Raw genomic sequence first — 23,110 nt, 5'->3', positions numbered from 1 at the left:
TCTTCTCTAAACAGGCTTGGGCAGAAAGTCTTCTTGCCTAGCTTCTCTTAAAGGGTTTTCCTTTTGTTCTAGGAAAATCAAATTTGGACCAAATGTAAGGCTGAACTTGAGCCCTTGTGGGACCTCCCTTCTTTCCCCACAGGCACAATGCTTTGAAATGTGGTTAGGTTTCCTTTTTCCCCTCCAGTTTTCTTCCTCCCACCCTCTGTGTTTCATAACCTGCTCCCTTATTGTCTCTTCCACCCTCCTCCCTAAGGATGGTGCTTGCACTGGGACCCAGAGGCAGAGAACAGACCAGCTCATGCCCCAGCTGTTGGATTATGGGGAACACTCGTGGGGGCCATGCTGAACTGACTTTTTCTACAAATTTATTAATTTCAAAGTAATATTCTACTGCCAAAACAATTCCCAGGAAGGGTGCCATGATGCTGGGTGTAAGGAGAAGCAAGTAGAGTATGAGCCTCTGTAATGGATGTCTGTTACTGTCTTCACTGAGCATGGGGCCATTTGCTTCTAATGAAGGCTTTTTGCTGGCTCTGGCAGGAGCCTGGCATCAGTGCCTGGCCAGCAGGGCTGAGCCCAGGCGGGGACAGCGTGGGTTTAAGTCGTGTATGACGTGAGGACGGCCACAATGAGGATGAAGCTGCTGCAAAAGAGGCGTCTAATGTCACCCTGCCTGCTCTCCCTTCCTTTTTCTGCTCTGGGAGCTTTCACAGGATGTGGGGTGCTCATTTGGCTGTGGTCTCTCCTCCTATTGGGCTCCTCTTCTCCCTCCTGCCCTGGGGTTTGAACAGAAAAAATCCAGCACCTCCTGTTGTGATCCACACTCAGTCAGGACTGGGGCCAGGGGGTGCCCCTGGCTGTTGTGCAGTGACTGCTAGTACATGGCTCTTGTTCCTGCTCCCCTCCCTGTGCCAGAGCAGCCTGAGAATGGCTCCCTTCCTCCTGGAAGTCCTTGGCACTCTAGTCCTCCTCTACGGTGGGCGACGAGAAAAGCAGAAAGTTAGCTGTCCGTCCTCCAAGGCACGTGGCAGGGGTCTCCCCACGCTGCCTCAATCACAGGGGTCCCCGTGCTGTGCCCGCTGAACTGCCTCCTGCTCGCTCAGCAGGTAGGTGTCGATGAAGTCAAAGAGCTCATCAGGGCTGATGGGCAAGATGTAGCGCTCACGGTCAGTGCCTGCTTTGTCCAGGAGCACCACGTTGAAGTGGGAGCGGGTGAGGTGCAGGAACTGCCTGGGGGTGCAGAAGGGAGCTGCTGGTCAGGACTGTGGGTCCCTGGCTTGGGGCTGAGTATTCTCACCCTACACAGCTATGGTCAGGCCCTCCTGAGGGTGGTGGCTTCCACTTCTTCCTCAAGGTTGTAAGCTGCCAGAAGGGCCTTGTGCCTCTGTGTTTGGACTCTGGGCACTGAGGACAGGCTGAGGGCATCCTTAGCCTCAGTGCAGCAGAAAGGAGAAGCCTTAAGAGGCAGACTCTTGCTTGTGAGCCTGGCATCAAGCCTTATGTCTTACCAGTCCCCAGGGTTCCCCCTGTGTCCCTGTTCTCACAGGGACACCTGCCCTGGCTCTTTGGGATGGCCCCCTTCAGCTGCTCCTGCTTGAAAGGTCATGCATCCCATCCCCTGGTACCTGAGCTCTTCTATGATGCCGACAGACAGCTGGTGCTCCCGGATGCGGCCCACTTCATGTGGAGGCTGCCCCACCAGCTCAATGATGGTAACATGACGCAGGTCCAGCCCACAGGTGGCTTGCTGCGGAGGAGGGGATGTGATGGTGAGAACATGCTGATGGGCTGCAAGGAAGGGGAAATAGCATATTGGCTCACCTGCAACATGGAGATCTGCATCTTGTAGTAGCGGTTAGCAGCGTCGGGTGCTGAGATGACAAGGAGCCGGCGTTTCTCGTAGAACTGATCCAGCAGGCTGGCTGCTGAGTTCACAGCAGTGTTGATCTGCATGGCTGGGGCAACAAGAGAGTGGGTGAGCACAAGAAGAGATGCCGATTTGCACTCCTTCTTCCCCAGTCTTCCAGGCAGAAACTTCCTTAAGCTTTAGGCATCTCTGCAGGTAGATTCCCTGCCTTGCCCTGCACCACTTACGTGCACAGAGGGGGTGGGAGCCTGTCCATTGCTGGGTGGACTGACAGACCCGTAGGGAGGTACCCTGGCGCTCGTAGCCCCCATCGCACAGATACTCGCATGTGGCACCATAGTTGTTGCCATCAGAGGTGCAAGACAGGTAGCCGTGCTGTGGAGGCTTCAGGACAGGACAGCGTCTCACTGTGAACAAGGAGGCCAGGTGAGATCAGGCTAGGGGTGGAAGGGCACAGGCCCAGCCCTGGGGTGGCAGAGTGGGGAGCCTACAGCCTGAGGAAGCCCGCTTCACCTTGGACACGAATCCTGAACTTGCAGCTGGCTCGGTTGTATGCCTGGTCATAGGCAGTATAGCGGATCACGTGCTCTCCTTCAGGGAACTCAGACCCAGGCTCTGGACCCCGCAACGTCACTCTGCACCCAATAGATGGGTTCTCTGTTAGATCCTCCAGGAGAGGCATTCAGATGGCACCCAGTGCAGCCCCCAGCCTTGGCTGGTGATGCCAGCACTGCCTCTGTACTCACCTCTTGATGATGCCATCAGCAGAGTCCTTCACACGAGGTGGATCCCAATATACTGTAGCAGTCAGTTTGCCTGGCTCTGCTATCCGCTCACGGGACTCGGGGCAGCGGATCTTGGGAGGCTCAACATCTACCCACAGAAAGGAGGAATAAGCTTGGGGAACAGCTGGGGCTGTGCTATAAGAGTAGGACAATGGGCAGAGGAGGACCCCAGGTGCCCAGTGATCCCACAGCTGCTGAGCACAGCCTGGCACTGGAGAAAGCAAAGTCTGATGTAATGTTAGCATCAGGTGACCAGGCTCAGCCTCGCTCATGGAGCGCTGCACCTTCCATCAGCCTGAGATTCGCGGCTAACAGCACGTTGGGGAACAGCAGGGTCTACGGTTCTTGAGCACAAAGGCACAAGACACCAGCACTTGGTCAGGCACTGGGAGTGGCATCTGCAGGCACAGAGAGGATGGAGAATGCCCTTCCAGCAGTACAGATCACAAACAGCCTGGAAGGACAGTAGGGTGAGAATTTACCTACACAGATTGGCTCGCTCCCACTCCAGCGCCCATCTTCCATGCATGTGCGGCTTCGGTCACCCTCCAGCTGGTAGCCAGGCAGGCAGGTGTAGTCACAGCGGGAATCCATCTGCACCCCAGCTGAGCACACATATGAGCCCCGCAGCACCGCTGGCAGCACGTGGCATCTGATCTCTAGACCAGAGAGAACAAAGAGGGGAGGGAAGTGGCTGGGCTGGCTGCCTGGTTGTGCCAGCAGGCAGAGACCCAGGGTTGGCAGTGCCCGCAGGGAGGCCAACAAGCCCGTTGGATGGGATGCACTCACGTCGGCAGTACGCCATGCCAGACCAGTGGCGGCTGGGTAAGCACTGCACAGCACTGCGACCCACCAGTCGGTAGCCACGGGCACAGCTCAGCTCGCAGCGTGTCCCCAGGCTGCTGCGGTAGTTGCCCCCCCGGGGCGAGTAGCAGGTCGCCTCTCCACGGTAAATGTTCAGCGTGGCACACCACTGGGGCACTGCAGAGAGAAGAGAGGTGAGGGGTATGTATAGCTTGGCCAGGCCTTGGTTTCCTCAGGGACCTAAGGGACAGGCTTGGGGTGCTGTTACCTCGGCGGTAATCCAGGGCGGGCTCAGGGGGTGCTTCTTCCACATACACTTCATTGGTGTGGCTCTCAGCAGTATAGTAGCCAGACCCTGCACAGGAGGAGTGAGATGAGGGCACTGTGTGACGTTTCATGGCTGCACCGAGGTGATGACTCTGCCTCGTGCGGCAGCACAGTCCAGTCCCAAACTGTCCCACAATTCCCTAGAGAGAGATCCCACCTCCTGGCAGACTTCACCCTGCTGTCCTAGCACTTCCAGGCTTGATGCAGAAGGGTTAAGTAGGGCAGACAGTGAGGCTGCAGGCTGGCACCAGCCGCAGACTAAACAGCCCCAGGGGCAGACGTGGTTACTGCAGGAAGCGGGTGCTGGCCTAGCCGAGACCCCTGGCCTTTTGGTGGTCAGGAGGGAAGGAAGGAAACCTCCCTCCTGCTTGTCCCAGCACAGCAAGGGATAAGAAGCACGGCACTACACCGGAGTGAAGGATGAAGTTGCTGGAGGAGTTTGCCTGGTGCTGCTGGCCTCATGCCATCCCTGCTGCGGACAGTGATTCCTGGCCAGCAGACAGGGACAGCTTGGTGAGGGCTTTGCACCAGCCCTCTGCCCAACACACCAACTCCAACACCCCCATGGTGAAGTGACCAGTGGGGCAGGAGGAAGGCGTGGGGGCTGGGGAAGAAGGCCTGCATGCAAGGAGAGCTGGCGCTGAGCCCTGCAGCCCCCTGGGCCCCGCAGTGAGTCGTCCGGCCGCGGCATTCCCTAGCACTGAGCTCACATTTCCGCCCCTTTTCCGATGGCTTCCCTGGCGCTGCCCCCTCCTCACCACCACCGTTGCTGCAGGACCGCACCTCACTGCACTTGGGTCACTTTTGATCTGTCCAAACGGACAGCCACTGGTAGCACTCACTGCCCCTTCCCCCCACCCCTGCTTTTGGGAAGGGGGAGTGTAAGCTGAAACCGATCCAACCAGCAGCTCCTATGTCACGTGGAGGAAACTTTATTACACATCTTTCCAGCAAGAACTTTACTACAGTGCGGCTCCCCATCGCTTCCCACAAACTCATTAAATCACCCACTTGTTCCCACAAAGTCTTTTATCCTGGTGCCCTTCCCATGCTGGCTGGCGCCAATGCAGTACAGCAGCCCCAGAGGAGCTGAGCATGGGGTTGGCGCACCGTGGTTCCGTGTGGCTCCCCACAGCAAGCAGCTGCCTGGCCAGAGGGATAAGGCAATGCAAGGCAGTGCTGCTACCTTGCAGATGCGCCATTTATTTGCAGATGCTCCCTCTGAATGGCAGGCACTGCCCTGACCATCTCAGATGGGCAGGAGCATCACTGGAGGCAGCAGCACCAGGTAGCACAATAAGGGGAGGAAGAAGGAACAGGGAAGCGAGAATTCCCCTGCAAAGAGCAGCACATGGGCTTTTCTCCGTGGTTGAGCCAGAGCTGGATCCCAGCCCAGCTGGGGCAGGGTGGGAGCATGCAGTGGGGAGGGGACATGACCTGGTTGGGGTCAGGATTCTTCATTCAGGTCAACATCTGCTGGCAACGGCTTCAGCAACAGCAGGGAGTCAGGAAAAAAGTTCCGTTCCCATAAGTGAGTCTGTGATAATGAGGTCAGCTGTTTGCTCATCTCTGGGTCCTTCCCAGCCCCATGGCAGTGTCCCCCTCCCCGTACCCCACGGTGCAGCAATGCTCTCCCGGCCCTACCACACAGGGACTTCTCCTTACTCCCATCACTCACCTTCTCCCCTCCCTGCCCTGACACACATTGCCCCACATACCGGTGCCACCACGGTGCTCACCTTCATGCCACGTGGCCGACACCAGCCTGGTGAGGAACACCAGCAGGACGGGTGCTGCCTCCTGCGCCATGCCAGGGCCAGACAGCCCCACTGTGCTGGATGGGGGGCTGCCGGAGCCCCTGCGGGATGGAGCCGGGCTGGGAGCAGCGCTCAGCTCCCTCCGTCGCTGCTCTCCGGCTCCTGCTTGGCTGTGCTGCCTCTGCTGAGTAAACCGACTTCTCCCCTTCGCTGCCTGTCCCAAACATTCAAAAGGCATGAGTCAGGCCCCAAACGATGAGATTGTCAAAAATAATACATCCTAAGGATTCCTTACTTTTCAGAGTACCTTCTGCTTTCCCAAGGCTCTAAAAGCTTTTCAGATGTTTCCTTGCAAGCAACAGAGCCAAGAATCAATCTTCAAGCAAGGAGGAGCGGAGGAGCTCCCACCACCAGCTCCAGACTCCTGGAACGGGAGCTCCAAGGACAAACCGCAGTGATCATGGCCCTTTTTTCCAGCGGGGCAGGGCTAGCCGGGCTGAGAAATGAGGAAACCTCACTGCACGCTGTGGGGTTTGAAACCAGACCCAAGGCAATCGGTTCCAGCTGGGCTCTATTTTCCAGCTGCGGCTCAGACTCCGTGAGGCAGAGGGAATGAATGGCACAGGCTGGGGTCTGCTGCCTGGCACTGCGGGGCGAGACGGGGCTGTGCTCTGGTGCAGGACGAGAGGGGAAAGCCTGGCAGGCAGGTACGGGAGCTGGCACGGGGCACTAGGCTGCCTGAATGTGCTAATTATGTGGCGGCCAGGCTGGTAAGCGTGCTAATTAATAACACAGCTGTGCCGAGCTGGAGAGATCCCGCCTCCCAGCATCTCTGCCCGCGGGCACGTGCACCGCCTGGGCACCGGGAGCAGCGTGAGGGGACGGGGCAAAGCCCACCCTATAGAGCCCAGCAAGGCGTGAGGAGGGCTCCCGCTGTGGGCACTCACCCAGCGGGGCTGCTTCTGCCCCCTGCAGTGTTCACAGGGTGCTGCAGCCCCGGGGCTGCCCCGCAGACAGCACGGCCCGCGCGTGGGGTGGAGCGGGGGGTGGAGGGGGACGTGGATTAGCCGTATGCAACGCGGGGACGCGAGGGGCCGCCGCCGGAACGCCTTCGGGCGCGCTCGGCCGTTTCCGTAAACATTCGGTAAACTTCGGGAGTCTTCGGCAATACCCGGCGGCGCGGGGCGGGCCGGGGCCTCCCCGACGGGGCGGTGCTCGGCTCGGCTCGGCTCGCCGGAGCTCGGCAGGACGCAGCTCGGCCCGGTCCGGCCATGGCGTCTCCGTCGCGGCGGCTGCAGACGAAGCCGGTGATCACCTGCCTGAAGAGCGTGCTCCTCACCTACACCTTCGTCTTCTGGGTGAGCGCCGGGCCGAGCCCACGAGTCCTCGCCCTGCCCAAGCCCCGCGGGCGTGTCGCGGCCGCGCTGCCCTATCGCGACAGGGCGGCTTTCTCCCTCTCCGCAGGTATCGGGCATCGTGCTGCTCGCCGTGGGCGTGTGGGGCAGGGTGAGCCTGGCCGTCTATTTCTCGCTGCTGGACGAGAAAGCCACCAATGTGCCTTTCGTCCTGATGGGCGCCGGCGTCGTCGTGGTGCTGCTGGGCACCTTCGGCTGCTTCGCCACCTGCCGCGGCAGCACGTGGATGCTGAAGCTGGTAGGTGCCGCCCGGGGGGGCGGGAGGGAAGCGGTTCCCGGTGGGGCACCCGACCCATCGCACTCTTGTCTCCTGCCTGCAGTACGCCATGCTTCTGTCCCTCATCTTCCTCATCGTGCTGGTGGCTGCCGTCGTCGGGTTTGTTTTCAGGCACGAGGTGAGTGTGTCCCGTGCTAACATGCTGGGCTCATCCACTTGGAGGGTTGGAGGTGCTGCTGGGGCAGCGTTAGGAGGGCTGGAGCGGGCCAGAGGAGCAGCCTGGTCCTGCTGAGAACCCATAAAGACTCAGTTGGCTGGGGACAGTAATGGTTGTGTGTGCAGGGAGCTGACCAACCATGCTCATCTCTGTCTGCCAGAATCACAGAATGGCCAGGGTTGGAAGGGACCTCAAGGATCACGAATCTCCAACCCCCTGCCACATGCAGGGCCACCAACTTCCCCATTTAATACCAGACCAGGCTGCCCAGAGTCCCATCCAATCTGGCCTTGAACACCTCTAGGGATGAGGCATCCACAACCTCTCTGGGCAGCTGTTCCAGCACCTCCCCATTCGTACAATAAGGAACTTCCCCCTGACATCCAACCTAAATCTTCCCTCCCTCAACTTAAAACCGTTTCCCCTCGTCCTGCTACAGAATCACAGAATGATATATCTTCTGAAACCCGTATATAAATGTTCTTTCCTTTCTGTTTTCTGTAAGTAAGGCTCCTGTTAGGGTTTCTCTGCCGTGGAGCAACCTGCTAATTGGGAGAGCTGGCAATGTGTAGGGCTATGTTACTGCACGCACGCTCCAGGCACCACAGAGACACCTCCTGCCTTGTAATAGTGTGTGTAATTGCCTGGGTCAGTGGGGAAATGCCTGCAGGCCATGACCAGAGTCATTCCTGCCATCACCAAGTGGTGACTAATGTGGGGCTGAAGTCCCAAAGCGTGCGTGGGGACAGCACCACAATGTCCTCCTCACACGGCTGCCGAGACCTCTCTCTTGCAGATAAAGACAAACTTTGAGAGCAACCTCAATCTAGCCTTGAAGAACTACAATGGAACGATGGATCATCACAGCGAGGCGGTTGACACCATCCAGAGAACTGTGAGTGCCCCTCTCTGCCTTGTTGGATCATGGAGGGTAGGGGCATCCAGGTGCATCCGCCCAGCCCCTGGGTGTTCCTGGCTGGGTGTTCTCCTCCATCGCTGCATTCGATGTCCTCTTGCACAACAGCATGATAGGAGGAGCACTGAGAGCCCTCCTGCTGCTGCCTTGCAGGAAGGACAGGCAGCCACACATGGAAAGCATCTGGTCCAAGTTAGGGCTGGTGGGGAGGGTCTCTGGAGTTATGTGTGGAGTACAGGCAGTCTCTATTGCTGCATTTAGGGCATCCTTCTAAGGATCATAAGGCTGCTTATGCTAGGTTGGGGAGGAAAGCCTTTTCAGGGAAGAGGTGCTGAGTAGGAGTTGAAGAGCTTCCTAGATGGATGCTAGGATATAGAGTGTTGAGGGCCTGGGAGCTGCTGCAGGAATGCCTATAGGGCTGGGGTACTGGGATCCTGACGTGATCATCCTTGCTTCTCCTGACAGCTGCACTGCTGCGGGGTACAGAACTACTCAGACTGGGAAAAGACTGAATACTTCACCCAGAAGGGAATCCCTCAGAGCTGCTGCAAGAGCCAGGATGACTGTTCGGTGGAGGATCTGAGGGACCCAAGCAAAGCCAAGCAGAAAGTGTTTGTGGATGTAAGTTGCACTCATAAAAATTCCCTGGAAGTTCTGTAGGTGGGGAAGGAAGAGTTGGTTGGATAGAGAAGGGTTTGGTCTTCGCTTGAAAGGAGAACTTCCTAAATGCATGCACTCTGTGGCTCAGGGATCCCTTTGGGGTGAATCTAGGAGAAGGATAGGCAGGAAGGAGTCTCTCCTCCCACCCGCAGTCCCTCCTAGTCCTTCACTGAAGGTCAGGGATCAGCCTGACCCCAGTGTTTGCACTTAGGCCTGTGCATTCCTGAGAACAAGAGAATAACGACGTAATTTCCTGGTCAGGTTCGTTCCGTAGTGCTGACGTCTGTCAGCTGCTGTGCAAAGTCCTGCTTGTGTGGTGAGCACAGGTGACTTCATGGTGCAGGGATCACTGGTGATGTGTGCAGGGCTTATGCTGAGGATGCTCATCAGATGAGTCACTTTGTTTAACCCAGTGCTCACGTTAAGGGAAAGCTGGGGCGGTGCTGCCTTTGATAATGCTGGGCTGGCCACCGATTGGTGCAGCACTGGTGCTGTGTGGTTTGGCCAAGGCCAAGCAGGAGGGTGCACAGTCCTGCAGCGAGCCAGAGCACTCTTTATCCTGCACCAGGGTTCCATGGAGAGGCAGGTTTGTGATGGGGGGAAACAGAAAGTCCTGGACGCATGTGCTTACTCTTCTTCTCCTGCAGGGTTGTTTTCTCCTGGTAACATCAACAATGGAGTCAAAAATGAGTGTTGTGGCTGGCATCTCCTTTGGCATCGCATGCTTTCAGGTAAATTTCACTTGCTACTGGGAACAGGAGCAGTGCAGAGTGAAGCCAGAGTCTCTCCAGAGGCATTCAATTTCTGTGCAGTTTGTCTGTGTACAAAAGGCACAGCCTTTCTCAGCCGGAGAGGAACAGCTCCTCTGCAGCTGATCTGTGTTTAACCTCACCACTGTGCAACCTCTAGTCTCTTAAACCCAAGCTTGCAGCATCAGCTCTGTCTCTCAGAGCCCAGGTTATTAGGAAAGAGTTCCTTTATACATCTGACTTTGAGGAAAAACCAAAGCAGCTGAACAGAGCCTGGATTGCTCTGGGTAAACTCCCCACGTTTGCTGTTGGCAAGGGCCCAATCAGTGCCCTTCCTTTTCCTACCTCGTCTTCTCTTTTAACTGGTTTGGGCTCTGGTGTGGCTGGGTTCTTGGAGCACCTGTGTAGCATCCCCTGTGCTGGTGACTCTGATGAGAGACCTCACGCCCTGCACACCACCACAACCTGCAATTGCTTCCTCCCCCTCCAGCTCCTCAGCCTCCAGTTTACTTTATCCTGTAGGACACTTCCTGCCCAGGCTTCATGCAACAATGTGCTTAGTGTCCTGTAATCTGACAGGCTTTATCCCAGCAGGAAACGAGAGGCCTTTGCCCCTGAGTTCCTAGCTAAATTGGGCTTTGTGCACAGTGAATGCCATGGTCTGGGTTTCCCGAGGAGTTGTGCACAATGGGGCTGAGCGCTTGGGAAATCCAGATCTGATGTGTTACAGCAGGGGCTGCAGGATGCATAGACGGCCTTTATTTGTTTGGGTTTGGAAAACTCCCTCAACTCTGGATGCTGAGCGAGCTTGGCAGACTTTCAGTTGGGAGGGAAGTGAGTTTGCCCTTTACACGTGGTCCTGAAGCCACGATGTGACCTTGGAGGCACAGGACCAGCAGATAACAGCACCGGTGTGGGGAGAGGAGCCAAGACGTGAGCACGTCACCCTGCCTGTCCTGTAATGAAAGCTGAATAACATGGGTGAGGCTGGAGCCAGGAGGGCTACGGCTGCAGTCTGTGCTACGAGGAGCCTTCAGCTGTGGCTGAGAGAAGCCAGGAGCTGGGGCTGATCTCCGCTCTCCTCCCACGCTGATGTGAGCTGAGCTGTGCTCCGCATGGGGCGGCTGAGACGTGACTGACACGCAGACTGTGAGCTGCCTGCTTCCCCTGGCTCCGGCCGTGCAATTAGCTTGGCTAATGCTGGATTGGGGAATTGAAGCCATTTCCTGGTTTTTATCACTCATTCAGCAAGTCTTTGCTGTGTTGTACAGCCAGCAGGGACCAATCATGTAAATGTGCCTCTAACTTGGCTTCTGTAGGTCAAACTCCTGCAGGATCCAGCTCTAAATGTCTGTGTGGGGCTGAAAGGCCACGTTGTGATAACAGCAGTGTGTTCTGCATGTGTTGCTGATGTGAAACAACAACCTTGATTGACCACTGCCCTTGCAGCCAGGAGAAGTGGTTGTTCTCTGGTGGTTGTGCAATTGGCTGTGATGCTCCTGAAATCTGTGTAATTTCTGAAGCTACTGTATAGCAGTAGATGCTTCATAAAGCAATATGTAACAAGGTGGAATGTGGAGCATCGCTTGCGAGGAGCTATCTTGTGGATACCTATCAGGATCCTCTCCTTCAGTCTCTCCCCCTTACTCTGCATTGGGGTGCAGCAGCCTGTGCTGTGGTTTGTAAATCCTCCTGTCTTTGCATGTTATAAAACTGAGATGTGAGTGCCTGATGCGAGTGCCTGATGATGAATGAAGCAGTCGGTCAGGTTTTCCTAATAGAGCACAATGTCTTATTTTGGGCCACCTCTATTGTGTCTTTCCTCTTTTCTTCAGTTGGTTGGCATCATCCTCGCCTGCTGTCTGTCCCAGTACATCACGAACAACCAGTACGAGATGGTGTAGCCCCGCCAGTGCACAGTGGTTTTGACTAAGGTATATCTATCTGCTGACGTAAGTCTTGGCTGTGCTAGGCTGGGCTTTCAGGACTGTTTGCAACTCCTAAACCACAGTGTGGGCAATGTGTGTACTTCCATGGTGATAGAGGGGGTGGAAGCAAGGGGAAACTATTTCATCTTTATCAAAAACAGAGCATGCAGGTCCCCCGTGGTCTTGCTGCCTATGATGCTGCCCCATTAACCTTGGGCCTCCACCCCTGGTCTTTCCGTGGCTGCTGCCATTGCCTCCTGCAGCATGCTGCTGAGCCATGCAGGAGGGCATCTGCTAAGCCCTGTCTGTTGCATCCTCCTCCATGGTATATAACTCTAAATGCTGTGTTTGTTAATGGTGTCTTCTGAATGGCAGGCATTCCTCCTGCTCGCTGTGTGGGGGAAGACCACACCACCTGCAGTTTTCCTCCGGACGCTGCTTCATGAAGTCTTGCTTTGAATTGACTGATCCTCTCCTCAGATAGCTCATCGAAACGAGTGCAACAGCTGTTCTGCTGCGCTTGGGGACTTGTCCTAACACTACTCTACTGTACCACTGAGTGGGATAATTAGTGTAGCTGAGGTGGTTGCAGTAGCTGCACTCCTGCGGGTGCTGGGCTCTTCTCTCGGCTGTGCCGGAGCAGCCGCTGCCACCGTTCATTGCAGCCCTTGTTGGCTGCCCTGCTCCTGGGCAGAAGCTGTTCTCACTAAGTGCCTCCCTTGGGAAAGCAGTGCTTTCTCTCATCTCCGACCTCTGTTCTCAGCTCCTTTTGCACCCCCCTCTCTGTTCAGGCTCAATCGCTGGCCACGTTTCTTCTTCAGATGGGGCTGTTGTCCCGTTCAAGCAGTGCCTGCTTGCTGTAGCTCTTTGCTCAGCAAGGTCTCGGCTAGTTGCCAAGCTCTTGTCCTCATGCTGGATTTTATATACTTTTTTATAGTTGTACTTTTTAAAGTACAGGCTGTAGCGATTCTTTGTAAGCTGTAGCAGGGTTTGGTGATGTACGTCCTGGTGCCTTTACCTTGGTGTAGGTGTCCATGCACCGAGTCAGCTGTGACTTGATCGTCAGTATTACATGCTGCTTTAACTCGTTTTGTGTATTGAGTAGAACTCTTTTGTCCTGAGACACAATAAATATTAAGATATTTTACTCTATGAAATTGCCCTGGCTTTTCTATTAATCCCCTGGAAATTCTTCTCAAGTCCCTGTGAACAGCAGCAGCAACCCAGATGCAAAGTAATGTGCTGACCCCAGGCCAGCTGGTGACCGCTGGGCCTCTACAGCTCATGTTTCTCAAATACTCACAGGTGCCCTTGTGCTTCCAAATAACTTTTGTAATTGAATTTTCTTCATAAAAAACGTTGTGCAACTCTGCTGAAACAAAAGGCCTGAAGCATCTTAGCCCAGGAGCTGCTGGAGGAATGCAGAGGCCGGAGTTCAGTCCTGGTGCAAAGTGTGTCCATCCTGCGCTGTCCTCTGCTCAGAGCACAGTGTGCTGCAGCACCACTGGAGCCAGGAGATGTGGATGGAAGTTCTGTGTGTGCTCAGACCTGCTCTTCCTTGTGCTCTCTCTCCGTGCTAGGCACTGCTGCCCTGAGCGTGGTGGCTTAAGGTGGTACAGGAAAGCTCCCATTGGAAGTGGGAATGTTTTCAGGTTGCAGCCATCAAACCTGTGAGGGCTGTGGGGTGGTGGAGTGAAAGTGTGGGTGTGAAAGGCAGTTCTTTGTCATCATGCTTCTCCTGTGTGGGCTATCTGCCCCAGCACCCTGTGGGACAAGGCAGGTGTGGGGCAGTTTCACTGCTGATGGAGAAAACTGGAGAGAAACAGCTTGAAGTGCTTGCGTCTCCTTTGACCTCACTGAATAAATCAAGCTGCTGTCAACCCCTGGCTGGCTGTTGAGAGCCTCGTGGGTTTGGAAGGCGAGGCAGAGTGCGTCAGAGCATGGGAGCAGCTGCAGAGAGAGAGCAACTGATGGATGAAGACCAAGCAACAACACGTGAGAAGCAGGGCTGTGTTTAGGTACACCTTTCTTCGTGGTAAAGCCATGCAGAAGCAGGGAGGCACGGAATTATCCCTGTTTGACTGGCTTTGGTGCCAGGCTGGATAGAGCTGCCTTTACCCTGCTGGCTTTTTACCTGCCTGGCTGTGCCTGCAGGCATGGGCTTGCATGCAAAACATTGCTTTGCCAGTGCAGGTAGCTGTGGAAATGCCTCTGATAGAGACATCCCTGCTTGTGGGGGGACTTATCAGAAGCGCCTGGCTGTCCCCAGGGATGGCTGTGCAGGGCGCCCTGCCGCACCCTATGCACGCATGGCTGAGCAGCTCAGCGCGTCTCTGTGCCACACACTTCTACAGTCAGCAGTCCCACAGGGAGCTCGGTGCCCTGCCCTGCGCTGGGGATAGCTGCTGATGAGCAGCGTGTGTTCCTTGGGTGACACGGGGAGGGCTTTGGTCAGTGATGCCTGTGGGGTGTCAGAACTGCTTGGCAATGTTTGGCTCCCAGGAGAGCTGAAGCTCAGGAGGCTCGATCAGAGGGCCGTGAGCATCTGGATTGCTGCAGGGGATGCATGGGGGCTAGCCCATGGGTCAGCTCTGTGCTTTGAGAGTCTTAAATCCTCAGGCGTGTTTTGGCTGAAAAGGAGAGGGGCTTTGGAGAGCTGAGCTGCCAAAGGACCTGAGGATGTTTTCCTGTTTTGTCTAAGCCTAATCGCCACTTTGCTGATTCAGGGAGGGAAGGAAACATTCACTCCTAAGATGTGTGTTTGCCTGGGGCTGGCTAAGCAGCGGGCTGCTGGCCAGACCCTGGTGGGAGCTGAATGTGGGGATCGGGACAGGGGTGCCTGCGGGGACACAGTGCTGGGGACATACTGCACATGGGGATGTGGAGCCTGAAGGGCTGCAGCAGTGCCTGTGATGAGTCCTCAGCACCTGCTGCTCGCTGATGTGCATCCTCCTTTGCTGGAACAGCTGTTTTTGTGGGTGAAATCAAAAGAGAAAATCTGAGATTTTGGCTGTGAAGTTTGAGTGTCCTCCTCAGTGTGGCAGCAGTTTGAAGACTATTTTTTGTCTCCTGCATTGCAGGCTTTGCCTGTTTCTTGGCTGGGGGACAGCTGATGGCTGCAGGGCCATTTGCACCTCAATTTCCCCCAGCTTTGGTTGCCCATTTTTCTGCTGGCTACCACATGGGCTCTGTTTGCAGGGAGCCCTGTCACCCTGCAACATGCTAAGGGCACCTGGAGCTGTCACAGCTGTTACCAGAGACTCCTGAACATCCCCAAGGGCACCAGAGCTGAGGGGTGCTGTGTTGTTAACAGTGCTGGCTCTGCCAGGAGCACACTGGGGGACCCCAGCACGTTCCCAGCAAGGCGACTCCCTGCACCTGAGTTATGGCTGCTCACGAGGAAGCAGCCGAGCAATTAGATCACTCCTCAGACCCATTAAGCATCACAGGCTGAGACGAAACGACTTTCCATTTTCTTTGCAATCGCTCATATAGGACATTTATTGCTTGCCTCTCGCCACTCAGTGGGGCGATGACGCCAGCCCGGCCCAGCCCTCGGAGCCACGCTCGGGGTCTGCAGCCTGTTTGGGGGTCCCACCTGGGGGCTCGGTGGGTGCGCACAGGGCTTACACCCGGCCCAGCATGCGTGCGATCCACCAGTTGCAGGGCATGATGATACGGCAGATCACCCTGCCGCCCTGGTAGCAGTATGGGTAGGGGTAGTAGCCCAGCAGCGGCTCGCAGACCCGCCGGCAGTAGCGGTTGGCGCGGCGGCACTGTGCACAGCAGTAGCCCCGCTCATCCCACAGCGGGTGGAACTCCAGTCCGTTCTCTGTCTGTGGGAGAGAGTCAGTTGTCAGTGCAGCCTGGGTGCTGCTAGGCCCCCCAGCGCGTGCTTCCCCACACTCACGTAGTCGTTGACAGGCAGGTCCTCTTCTGTCAGCTGCCGTGTCCGGCGCTTGGGTCCTGGTAGGGCAGCCTCCATCCCACGCTCATTGTTGCCATCCAGCCAGCTCTGGTCATCCGTGAACAGCCCGGTGTCGTCTTCTTCTGTTCTTTCCAGGCCAGCCAGCTCCGGAGCTGTGGGAAGAACCCATGTTTATAGATCCCCAGCTTGGACCCTCTGAGGCAATGTCATCTGGGGCGTTTTCAACCCTGCTACAGTGTCTGCTGGTTGTTTGAAAGGATAGAGTCATTACAGTTGAGAAAAACCTCTAAGATCATCCAGTCCAACCCCAACTGACCCCCACCATGCCCATAGTCACATCCCTCAGTGCCACATCCCCATGGCTTTGGAACACCTCCAGTGACCTCACCGCTCCCTGGGCAGCCTGTGCCAGTGCATCACTGCTCTTTCCAAGAAGAAACGTCTAACGTCCAACCTGAGTGTTGTCATGAGCACTTCTGGCCCTGCTACTGCATCTGCTTGTGGTTTAGGCCAGACCCATCGTGACACTGATTTCCTTTGCTGAAATTTTATCACAAATGGGGACTGACAGAGGAGATGGGGACCACAGCAGGGTGCTGGTGGCCATGAGTCACTTGGTACTGCATGAGACAAGACATTATGCCTCCACGGCCCCTGAGGAGGGAGGTGTCTTGGTTGAGGTTTTAAACAAGCTCATTCTGATAGAAATGGGTTAGAGAGAGTGGGTAATTATACCAGCAGATCTCAGAGGCCACAACCTCTGAGAGGAACGTGTGGCCAGCAGCTGGAGGTGGCAGCCCCGTTGTGTGATTGAGAGGCGGATGGCTGCTCCTGCTCTGATGTTCATGTGGTGATGAGAATTTAGGCGTCCCAGTTTCCAGCAGTGCTGGCTTCCTTGCAGGTACAAAGGGGCTTTCTGCCTTATTACGAGGGGGGAGGACACTTTACAAAATGCAGAGCGGTGGGGAGCCGGTGAAGACTAACGCTTTGCAGAGAGAACTGTCGGCCCACACTATTACATTGGCCATATTCCCTCTTGGTCGTGGCAAGCTCATGTCTGAGACTTACAGCAGGGCAGCAGGAGTGGGATAGTAGCAGAGGAGACAGGGGAGGTGGCAGGGCTGCTCCCAGCGGTCACCCCGCAGATATCTGGGGGAGGAGATGGCTCCTGGTACCTGCTATTGGCGTTGGGTGGATCCAGTAGATGGTCACATTTCTACAAATGTTAAAAATTTTGGAACTCTTCAGAAATTCCTTGTTCTGAATGGGTTTTTCACCAGGCACCCAGACCATGGACTGCTCAAAGTAGGTGGTGGTGATTTCTTCACCCTGAAGAAGAGTCAGATTTGAGAGCAGCACCCTCACCCCAGCTCAGCACCCCTCTTCTCCTCCTTACCCTAATGCACATCTCCACTTCAAGCACCTAGATTTGTCTGCCTCAGACCCTGGATTTGGGTCTCAGCAGGTGCACACCTGACCAGCATCACCCTGCTCTGCCCTCCCTCCCTCCACCATCCCGCAGAAGCCTTCTCCTTTGCAGTCCCCACCATCTGGATCAGCCTTCTGGAGCTCCCTAGCTCATTTAAAACCAAAGATTAAAACATCTCCTCTCTGCTTTGCTCTTACTACTTAATTTCTCTCTCCTTCTGCTCCTGATTTTGTGATTGAACGCTTTAATTTATTCCTCGCAGAAATTCTTTGCACGGCCGTGTTCTGTAATTTATACCACATGTCTCTGCCATTGCATTATTCCATGGTGTGTTTTGGCAGGCACTTAGGGGGGAGATATATAAAGATTATTGGATGGGTCTGTGCTGTGCTGTCTGCCAAGGCGGCGCGGTGGATGGTGCTGATGGTGGCCCATAGAGCAAGCTGGCAAATGGCTTTTTCTCTCCAGAAGGTGTCTGGAGCTGCGTTTTTCTTTTATAGAATTTTTCCATATGGCTTCAGGAAGTCTTACTCAAGAGCCAGCAACACCTGACCGATTTTGAGTTGTTTTCAGCATTTTGCTAAAAGCCATCCCATTGGGAAGGGGCCCCAGCAAACTACAGGGGTAAGGAGTGCTTCCCCCTCCAAACTACAGAGAACCAGGGGAAGGAGGAGAGCAGAGATTGCTGCTGAAGGTACCGACCGTGTTTCCCAATTTCTCCAAAGGCAGCCAGACTCCCCGGGAGAAATGGTAGATCTTAAATCTACATTTATCTCCCTGGGTTTTACATTTCAGCTCTCTACCTGAGGCAATGTTCTGCTAAAGACTGAAAAGTCACATCCGTTTTATGGTGGTAGCAGAAAAGATCTATTAGCTTCTTATAGCATAATCAAAGAATCTGTGTCTCAGAATTTGGGTCGTGATTCAGGGAAATGTTTCTTGCCCGCGCTTTATTCCAAACACATGTTCTGCTGGCACTTAATTTGCGATGGCTTCCGGGGAAAGGGGGATTGAACTGACCCTCATCCTACAAGTGAGCAGACTTGGGGATGGGGCACGGCTGCTGCCCTCGCCCCACCAGTGGCACAGAGCCAGCACAGAGCCAGCAGAGGGATGGAGGTAGCACTATTTCCATGCTGCACATCAAGCATGCACCTTGTTCAAGCAAGATGTGGTGGGTGATATTTAAAGGCACATCTGCAAAAGGGAGGCTTGTGGAGGCCGGGGCCATGCTGGCACACCATTTCTTTGTGCAGGATGCCTTGGTGGCAGTGCTTGGCCAGGCTGCATGCAAGTGGCAGAGCGCTTTCCCAAATCGCATTTTGTAAATGCGGCTGCTCTTTTAAATTCATTACTTCTGCCTCATTCTGCTCTAGAACAGGAGGCTCAGTTCTCAGGGAAAGCAATTTGATTGACTTTTTGGTGTTTGCTAATCCTGAGCTGCCTTGCGACCTTTTGACTACAACAGGATTATTGTTCTTGATCTCCGGTATTGTGCTGAGAGGTTTTTGTCTGTCGGCTGCCTAATCCCGTCTCTTTCGACTTGTTGTTTTCAGAAGCAATCCTCTGCAATAAGATCATTTCATGAAGCGATCACAACTCCTTATTTCTCTATCGCAGCCTGGAGCGGTGGGAGCACTGGGTGCCCCGCAGATTCGGGTGCTGCTTTGCCCACGTACCTCCAGCTCAGGGATCTTGGCCTCCGTAGTCTCCGGTATGACTTTGGTCTGAGTTTTGATGAAGCACTTTTGAAGTCCCACAAAGAAGATGCCGGTTATTCCCTACAGCATCAAAACAAAGAGCAAGAAAGCAGTCACGGCATAGCAGAAGGATAAATAACAGCATCCTACGGGGAGTACAGCTGGATCAGAGCTTAGTCATATTTTTCCTGTTGATGTTTTTTGTGCAAACTCTGCTCAGCAGCAGTGCTAAGATGTACTAACAGGTTCTCCTAAGGGATGTTGCATTTTATGGTTTGGGAGAATTGGGCTTTTTACAAATATTTTAAGGCAGGTAGTCATAAAATTCCACTTTGCTCCCCTTCTCCTTGTAACTATCACGAGCTCCAGTTACCATAAATAAAAATATGCAGAAGAGTATTTGACCGTTATGGTTATATGAACATTCAGCCCTCAGTTCCTGCTAGGCTATTAGCTGAAAATTTTGCCATATGTCACTGCACAAGGTATTTCCCTACAAATTTTAATTAGGTTTCAGAGAGAGCCTACAACATTGTCACAAGGTTTTAATGCTCTCCAGACAGACAAATGTACTGGGTTTGGGTAGATTTATGATGATTGCATTCCTTTGCAGGGGTAAATCCAATAACTAGGTCTTGCTTTTAAAATGTATTTTTCTGGAACTGAATCTTGCCACTATTAAAGCTTACGTAGGCACACATCTCCTCTCCTTTGAGAGTATGCCCAGGTGGTCTGCACATGGGGATTGCTCTCTCTGATGCAGAACAAAACCATCCTGGAGCGTGCTCCGGCAACACCACAGCATCCTAAGGGATCCTCTTGTTCCGACTGCAGCTGGACTGGGAAGCACATGTTGCATTTTAAGCACCCGCTGAGTCCCATTCCATTGGGGTGCCAGGGCACTCCCACAGCGCATCCCCACAGCTCCCAGCAAGGAGATGGGGTCTGGGCAGAGCTTCCCCAAAAACCCTGCTCACTCACGTTCTTGAAGTCATGGATCTCCAGGATCTCCTCACTGCCATTCCCACTCCTGAAGGTCTCTGTCCTGGTCAGCGGGTCGATCTCCATCACAATTTTCTTCTTCTCGCCGTGGCTGAAGAAGGTGTGCTCCATGTCATAGACCTGAAAGGGACAAAACCACACTGGCTGAGCCCCCACTGCCTTTCTAGTCTTTCTTGTACCCCTGCAAGGAGAGGCAGCTCCCAGGGAAAAAGGGCAGGATGAAGGCACGTGCTTGGCTATGGGATAATGGAGAACCTGAATAGCAGCAGGTGAACATGGGCTAGAAGATGCTTATCCCACACCCATTTATGATAGAATCATTAAGGTTGGAAAAGACCACTAAGATCATGCAGTCCAGCCATCAATCCATCACCACCATGCCCACTAAACCACATCACTCAGTGCCACATATCCATGGTTCTGGAACACCTCCAAGGACGGTGACCACCTCCCTGGGCAGCCTGTGCCAATACCTCACCACTCTTTCTGAGAAGAATTTTTTCCTAACATCCTATATTTATGTTCCAGGCTGGACTGAAGCCCTGACTAAGGGACTTTGCCATCCCCCGTCCCCAGCTCTCTGGCTTCATCTCTGTGCCTTCTGCTTTCCCTGAGAAGTGCCTCCTCCTGCCTTGAGGAGGTTGGGGATCGCCTGAAGATCAAAGCCCTCCTTGAGGGCTGCTGAAGAGCTGCTGAGGAGCTGCGGGGTGTCACAGCCTGCTCCCTGGTGTGTTCATCCCTGCAGGGAGCCGGGGGAGCAGCCCTCTCTTCCCTGCACAGTGAGCCTGGCAGCCCTCCCGGCTCTGCGGACGCCAGGCCCTTAAAGGATGAGTAGTGGCAGATGCTGTTTGAAGCGCAGAAGTGATCCTGCTGGCACAGTGAGAGCTGAGCAGAGTCTCTTTTCCCCAATCAAATAGCAACGTGCAGAAGCAAAGGGCTTGTGCAAAATCCTTCTCAGGGTTTTCCGGGTCAGCATCCCCCATTTTGCAACTTCAGGAGGATGTTGTGGTGCTGAAGCTGGCTGAGCAGTGCGGTAACTACCGGGTACCTTTGCCCCTGGTAAAAATGTGAAGAATGATGTGCTCCTTGGCAGTCGCCTGCATCTCCTGTTAGTCAGCAGGAGGCTTTTATAAAGATATATATATATGTCAATAGACTTTATGATATGGAAAAAGCAGTGCAGAGCCTAAGGTGGCTGGAAGGCTGCCTGCTCTGACTGACAGCGTGTGCACAGGGCCATAAATCAGCTACAGGAGGGTACAATCCTCAGTGGTACCTTACTCTCAAGTTCCTCTCCATTTACAAAGACTTATTCATGCCAGCACTGTGGCCAAATAACCCATTTGGGCTTGGCTTGCCCTGTGCTGCTCAGAGAGATGTTTTATAGGGCTAAAAATAATTCTTGCTTGCCAGCCCTTGAAAAACATCTCCTTGCATGTCCGTGGTGAGCCCCTTGCTGATGGCTCCTGCTTGTGCTGGCGGTGCTGGGGCGATGCTGCCATGCTGTGGGCACCAGAAGGGCTTTCAGTGCTGATATCTCCAGGTTCTCCCACACTGTTGGTGCAGCTGCAAGAGCCCAGGGATGGCATTTTGGTGCTGGGAGCAGGACTTTCCCCTACATCTCCTTCCTTGCCAAGATAGCACAGGCGAAGCACCAGTGTCATTTTTCTTGCTCATTTTTAAGTCATTTGCATCTACATAAACGACTTAAAATGACTTTAAAAGGGTGAATGCTCACGTGTGAGCTCTGGGTGGTCTCTCTCCTTGGTTACTAAATACCAGCAGCCCCATCTCCACTTGTTTTAGCCACGCTGCCTTTGGCCAACGCTGGGATTTTCCTGTACCTGACCTCTTGCCATTCCCTTGATGTCCGAACTGAGTCAGAGCCCATCCCAGGGTCAGCACCACCCCGCTGGCTCACACCGTGCTTCTCGAGGAACAGTGGAGACTTTATAAACGTCTTGGCAAGAGCCCGGCTGCACATATGGCTTTTATTGCTTCTATTTGCGGTATTTATTTCTATGTGCTGATAAGAAGACAAAGCTTCTGGCGCCTGAGGGTCCGCGGGTTGGTGAGGAGCGAGGGGAGCTCACTGTAGGAAAGGGGATGTGCACAGGAATTTTGGGGCTGTCAGGAGTAGGGAATCAAACCCCAGCACGGCGCACCCAGGGCCTCCCAGTTGAGCACTGCACACAGAGGGAGCAGGGAATGGAGGAGCTCAATCCAGTTAGCAGGAGCTCCCTCTCCAAAAGCTAATCCGTCTCACCATCCCCTCACATTGCAGACACATTAAAGTAAGAAATACAATCCATGACAATCAATCACCACTGCGTCCTGGCTTTCTCTCCTCTTTATGCAGTGGCATAATGACTTTTCCACCGGTTTCTGGCAAGATAATTGAAATGAAATGGAAAATATTTTCTTACTTGTCATGAAATTTGCTGCCCGTGAAAGAGAGTAACTTTAACTCTTTGTGGTGCAGCTCCGTACCCTTTAATTGTCAGTTAGGAGAGGAATGTGGTGACAGAGAAAAAAACCAGCCTGTATAGAGTAAAAGCTAGTTATGAATAATACAAGGCTTTGTAAAAGTCCCCACAAATCCTTGTGGTGTAAGCAGATACATTTAGCAAACTTGCCTGGATTTCAGGGCACAGTTCAATTTAAGCAAGGAGGTGGGGGAGCGCAGCGCTCCGAAACGCTGCCCCGAGGGCTGCACTTACTTGTCTGGATGCTGGGTTCCACAGGTGTTTGACACCAAAGAGTACGAGGATGAGAGCAATGAGCAGCACACTGAAGAGCAGCCCGCAGACCTTGTACCTGGTGCAGGTCTTCTTTCGGGTCTTGGATGCTTCTGCCTAGATAAGCACAAAAGGACAATATCCAGAGTTCTGCCATCGCTCCCGGAGGGACGAGGACACGAGGACGCTGGATGCACACCGCAAACTCACATCCAGAAAGCGGCAGTCCTCGGGGCCGTGCTGCGACGTCCCTCCCATGGTCTCGGTGCTGGCTGCTCCCTGTGTGCGAGGACGAGCGCTCGAGGTGGAGTTACGCAGGCTCTGGGCTGCACATGCAGTAAGGCTGGCTTCCTGCGGCTCCGATGACAGCTGCAGCCAGCGTTCCCCGCAACCCGCCTGCCCCAGGGTTGGGACAGGAACACGGGTGGGCGAGAGGGGACGTCGGCAGCTCGCAGGCTGTGGCTGATTCCCATGAGTTTGGAGAGGAGCCCACGCTCGGCTCCACTGTGCGCTGCCCATTGGGCCTTTTATGAGGTCCCAGCTAGGGCTCCGAGGCTTGTCCTTCAAGCACTGCCCCTGCCCTCTGCTTCTCCCCCTGCACCATCCCTGGATGTGCCCAGGCTGTGCCAGGGCCCCCCAGGCTCCTGGGGCAGTGGGGATGTGGATAT

The 23,110-nt window shown here is 54.5% G+C and overlaps 3 protein-coding genes across 3 annotated transcripts; 1 reads left to right on the top strand and 2 right to left on the bottom strand.

Moving 5' to 3' along the window:
- Positions 1–333: 333 nt before the first annotated feature.
- On the bottom strand, positions 334–6,179 carry SRPX2 (sushi repeat containing protein X-linked 2). Its single transcript, XM_090150295.1, has 11 exons — positions 5,839–6,179; positions 5,526–5,757; positions 3,728–3,814; positions 3,445–3,636; positions 3,138–3,314; positions 2,617–2,743; positions 2,384–2,505; positions 2,098–2,277; positions 1,825–1,958; positions 1,629–1,750; positions 334–1,233 (listed from the first exon to the last, which is right to left on the bottom strand). The coding sequence occupies exons 2-11, from the start codon at positions 5,593–5,595 to the stop codon at positions 1,053–1,055; spliced, it is 1,392 nt and encodes a 463-aa protein (XP_090006421.1). The 5' UTR covers positions 5,596–5,757; positions 5,839–6,179; the 3' UTR covers positions 334–1,052.
- Positions 6,180–6,737: 558 nt separating this feature from the next.
- On the top strand, positions 6,738–12,801 carry TSPAN6 (tetraspanin 6). Its single transcript, XM_031594295.2, has 8 exons — positions 6,738–6,901; positions 7,008–7,196; positions 7,279–7,353; positions 8,189–8,287; positions 8,774–8,929; positions 9,616–9,699; positions 11,553–11,651; positions 12,021–12,801. The coding sequence occupies exons 1-7, from the start codon at positions 6,815–6,817 to the stop codon at positions 11,619–11,621; spliced, it is 759 nt and encodes a 252-aa protein (XP_031450155.1). The 5' UTR covers positions 6,738–6,814; the 3' UTR covers positions 11,622–11,651; positions 12,021–12,801.
- A 2,334-nt stretch (positions 12,802–15,135) lies between these two features.
- TNMD (tenomodulin) lies at positions 15,136–22,899 on the bottom strand. The gene is made up of 7 exons (XM_031593930.2): positions 22,653–22,899; positions 22,425–22,559; positions 19,684–19,824; positions 18,682–18,783; positions 16,749–16,902; positions 15,556–15,725; positions 15,136–15,481 (listed from the first exon to the last, which is right to left on the bottom strand). Exons 1-7 carry the CDS (start codon positions 22,698–22,700, stop codon positions 15,272–15,274), a joined length of 960 nt encoding a protein of 319 aa, XP_031449790.1. The 5' UTR covers positions 22,701–22,899; the 3' UTR covers positions 15,136–15,271.
- Positions 22,900–23,110: the final 211 nt, after the last annotated feature.

Source organism: Phasianus colchicus, chromosome 14 (genome assembly GCF_987193195.1).
Source record: "Phasianus colchicus chromosome 14, bPhaCol1.hap1.1, whole genome shotgun sequence".
Taxonomy (NCBI): Eukaryota; Metazoa; Chordata; class Aves; order Galliformes; family Phasianidae; genus Phasianus; species Phasianus colchicus.
The sequence above is the reverse complement of the archived record's forward strand: the minus strand, read 5'-3'. Positions and strand labels throughout refer to the sequence as shown.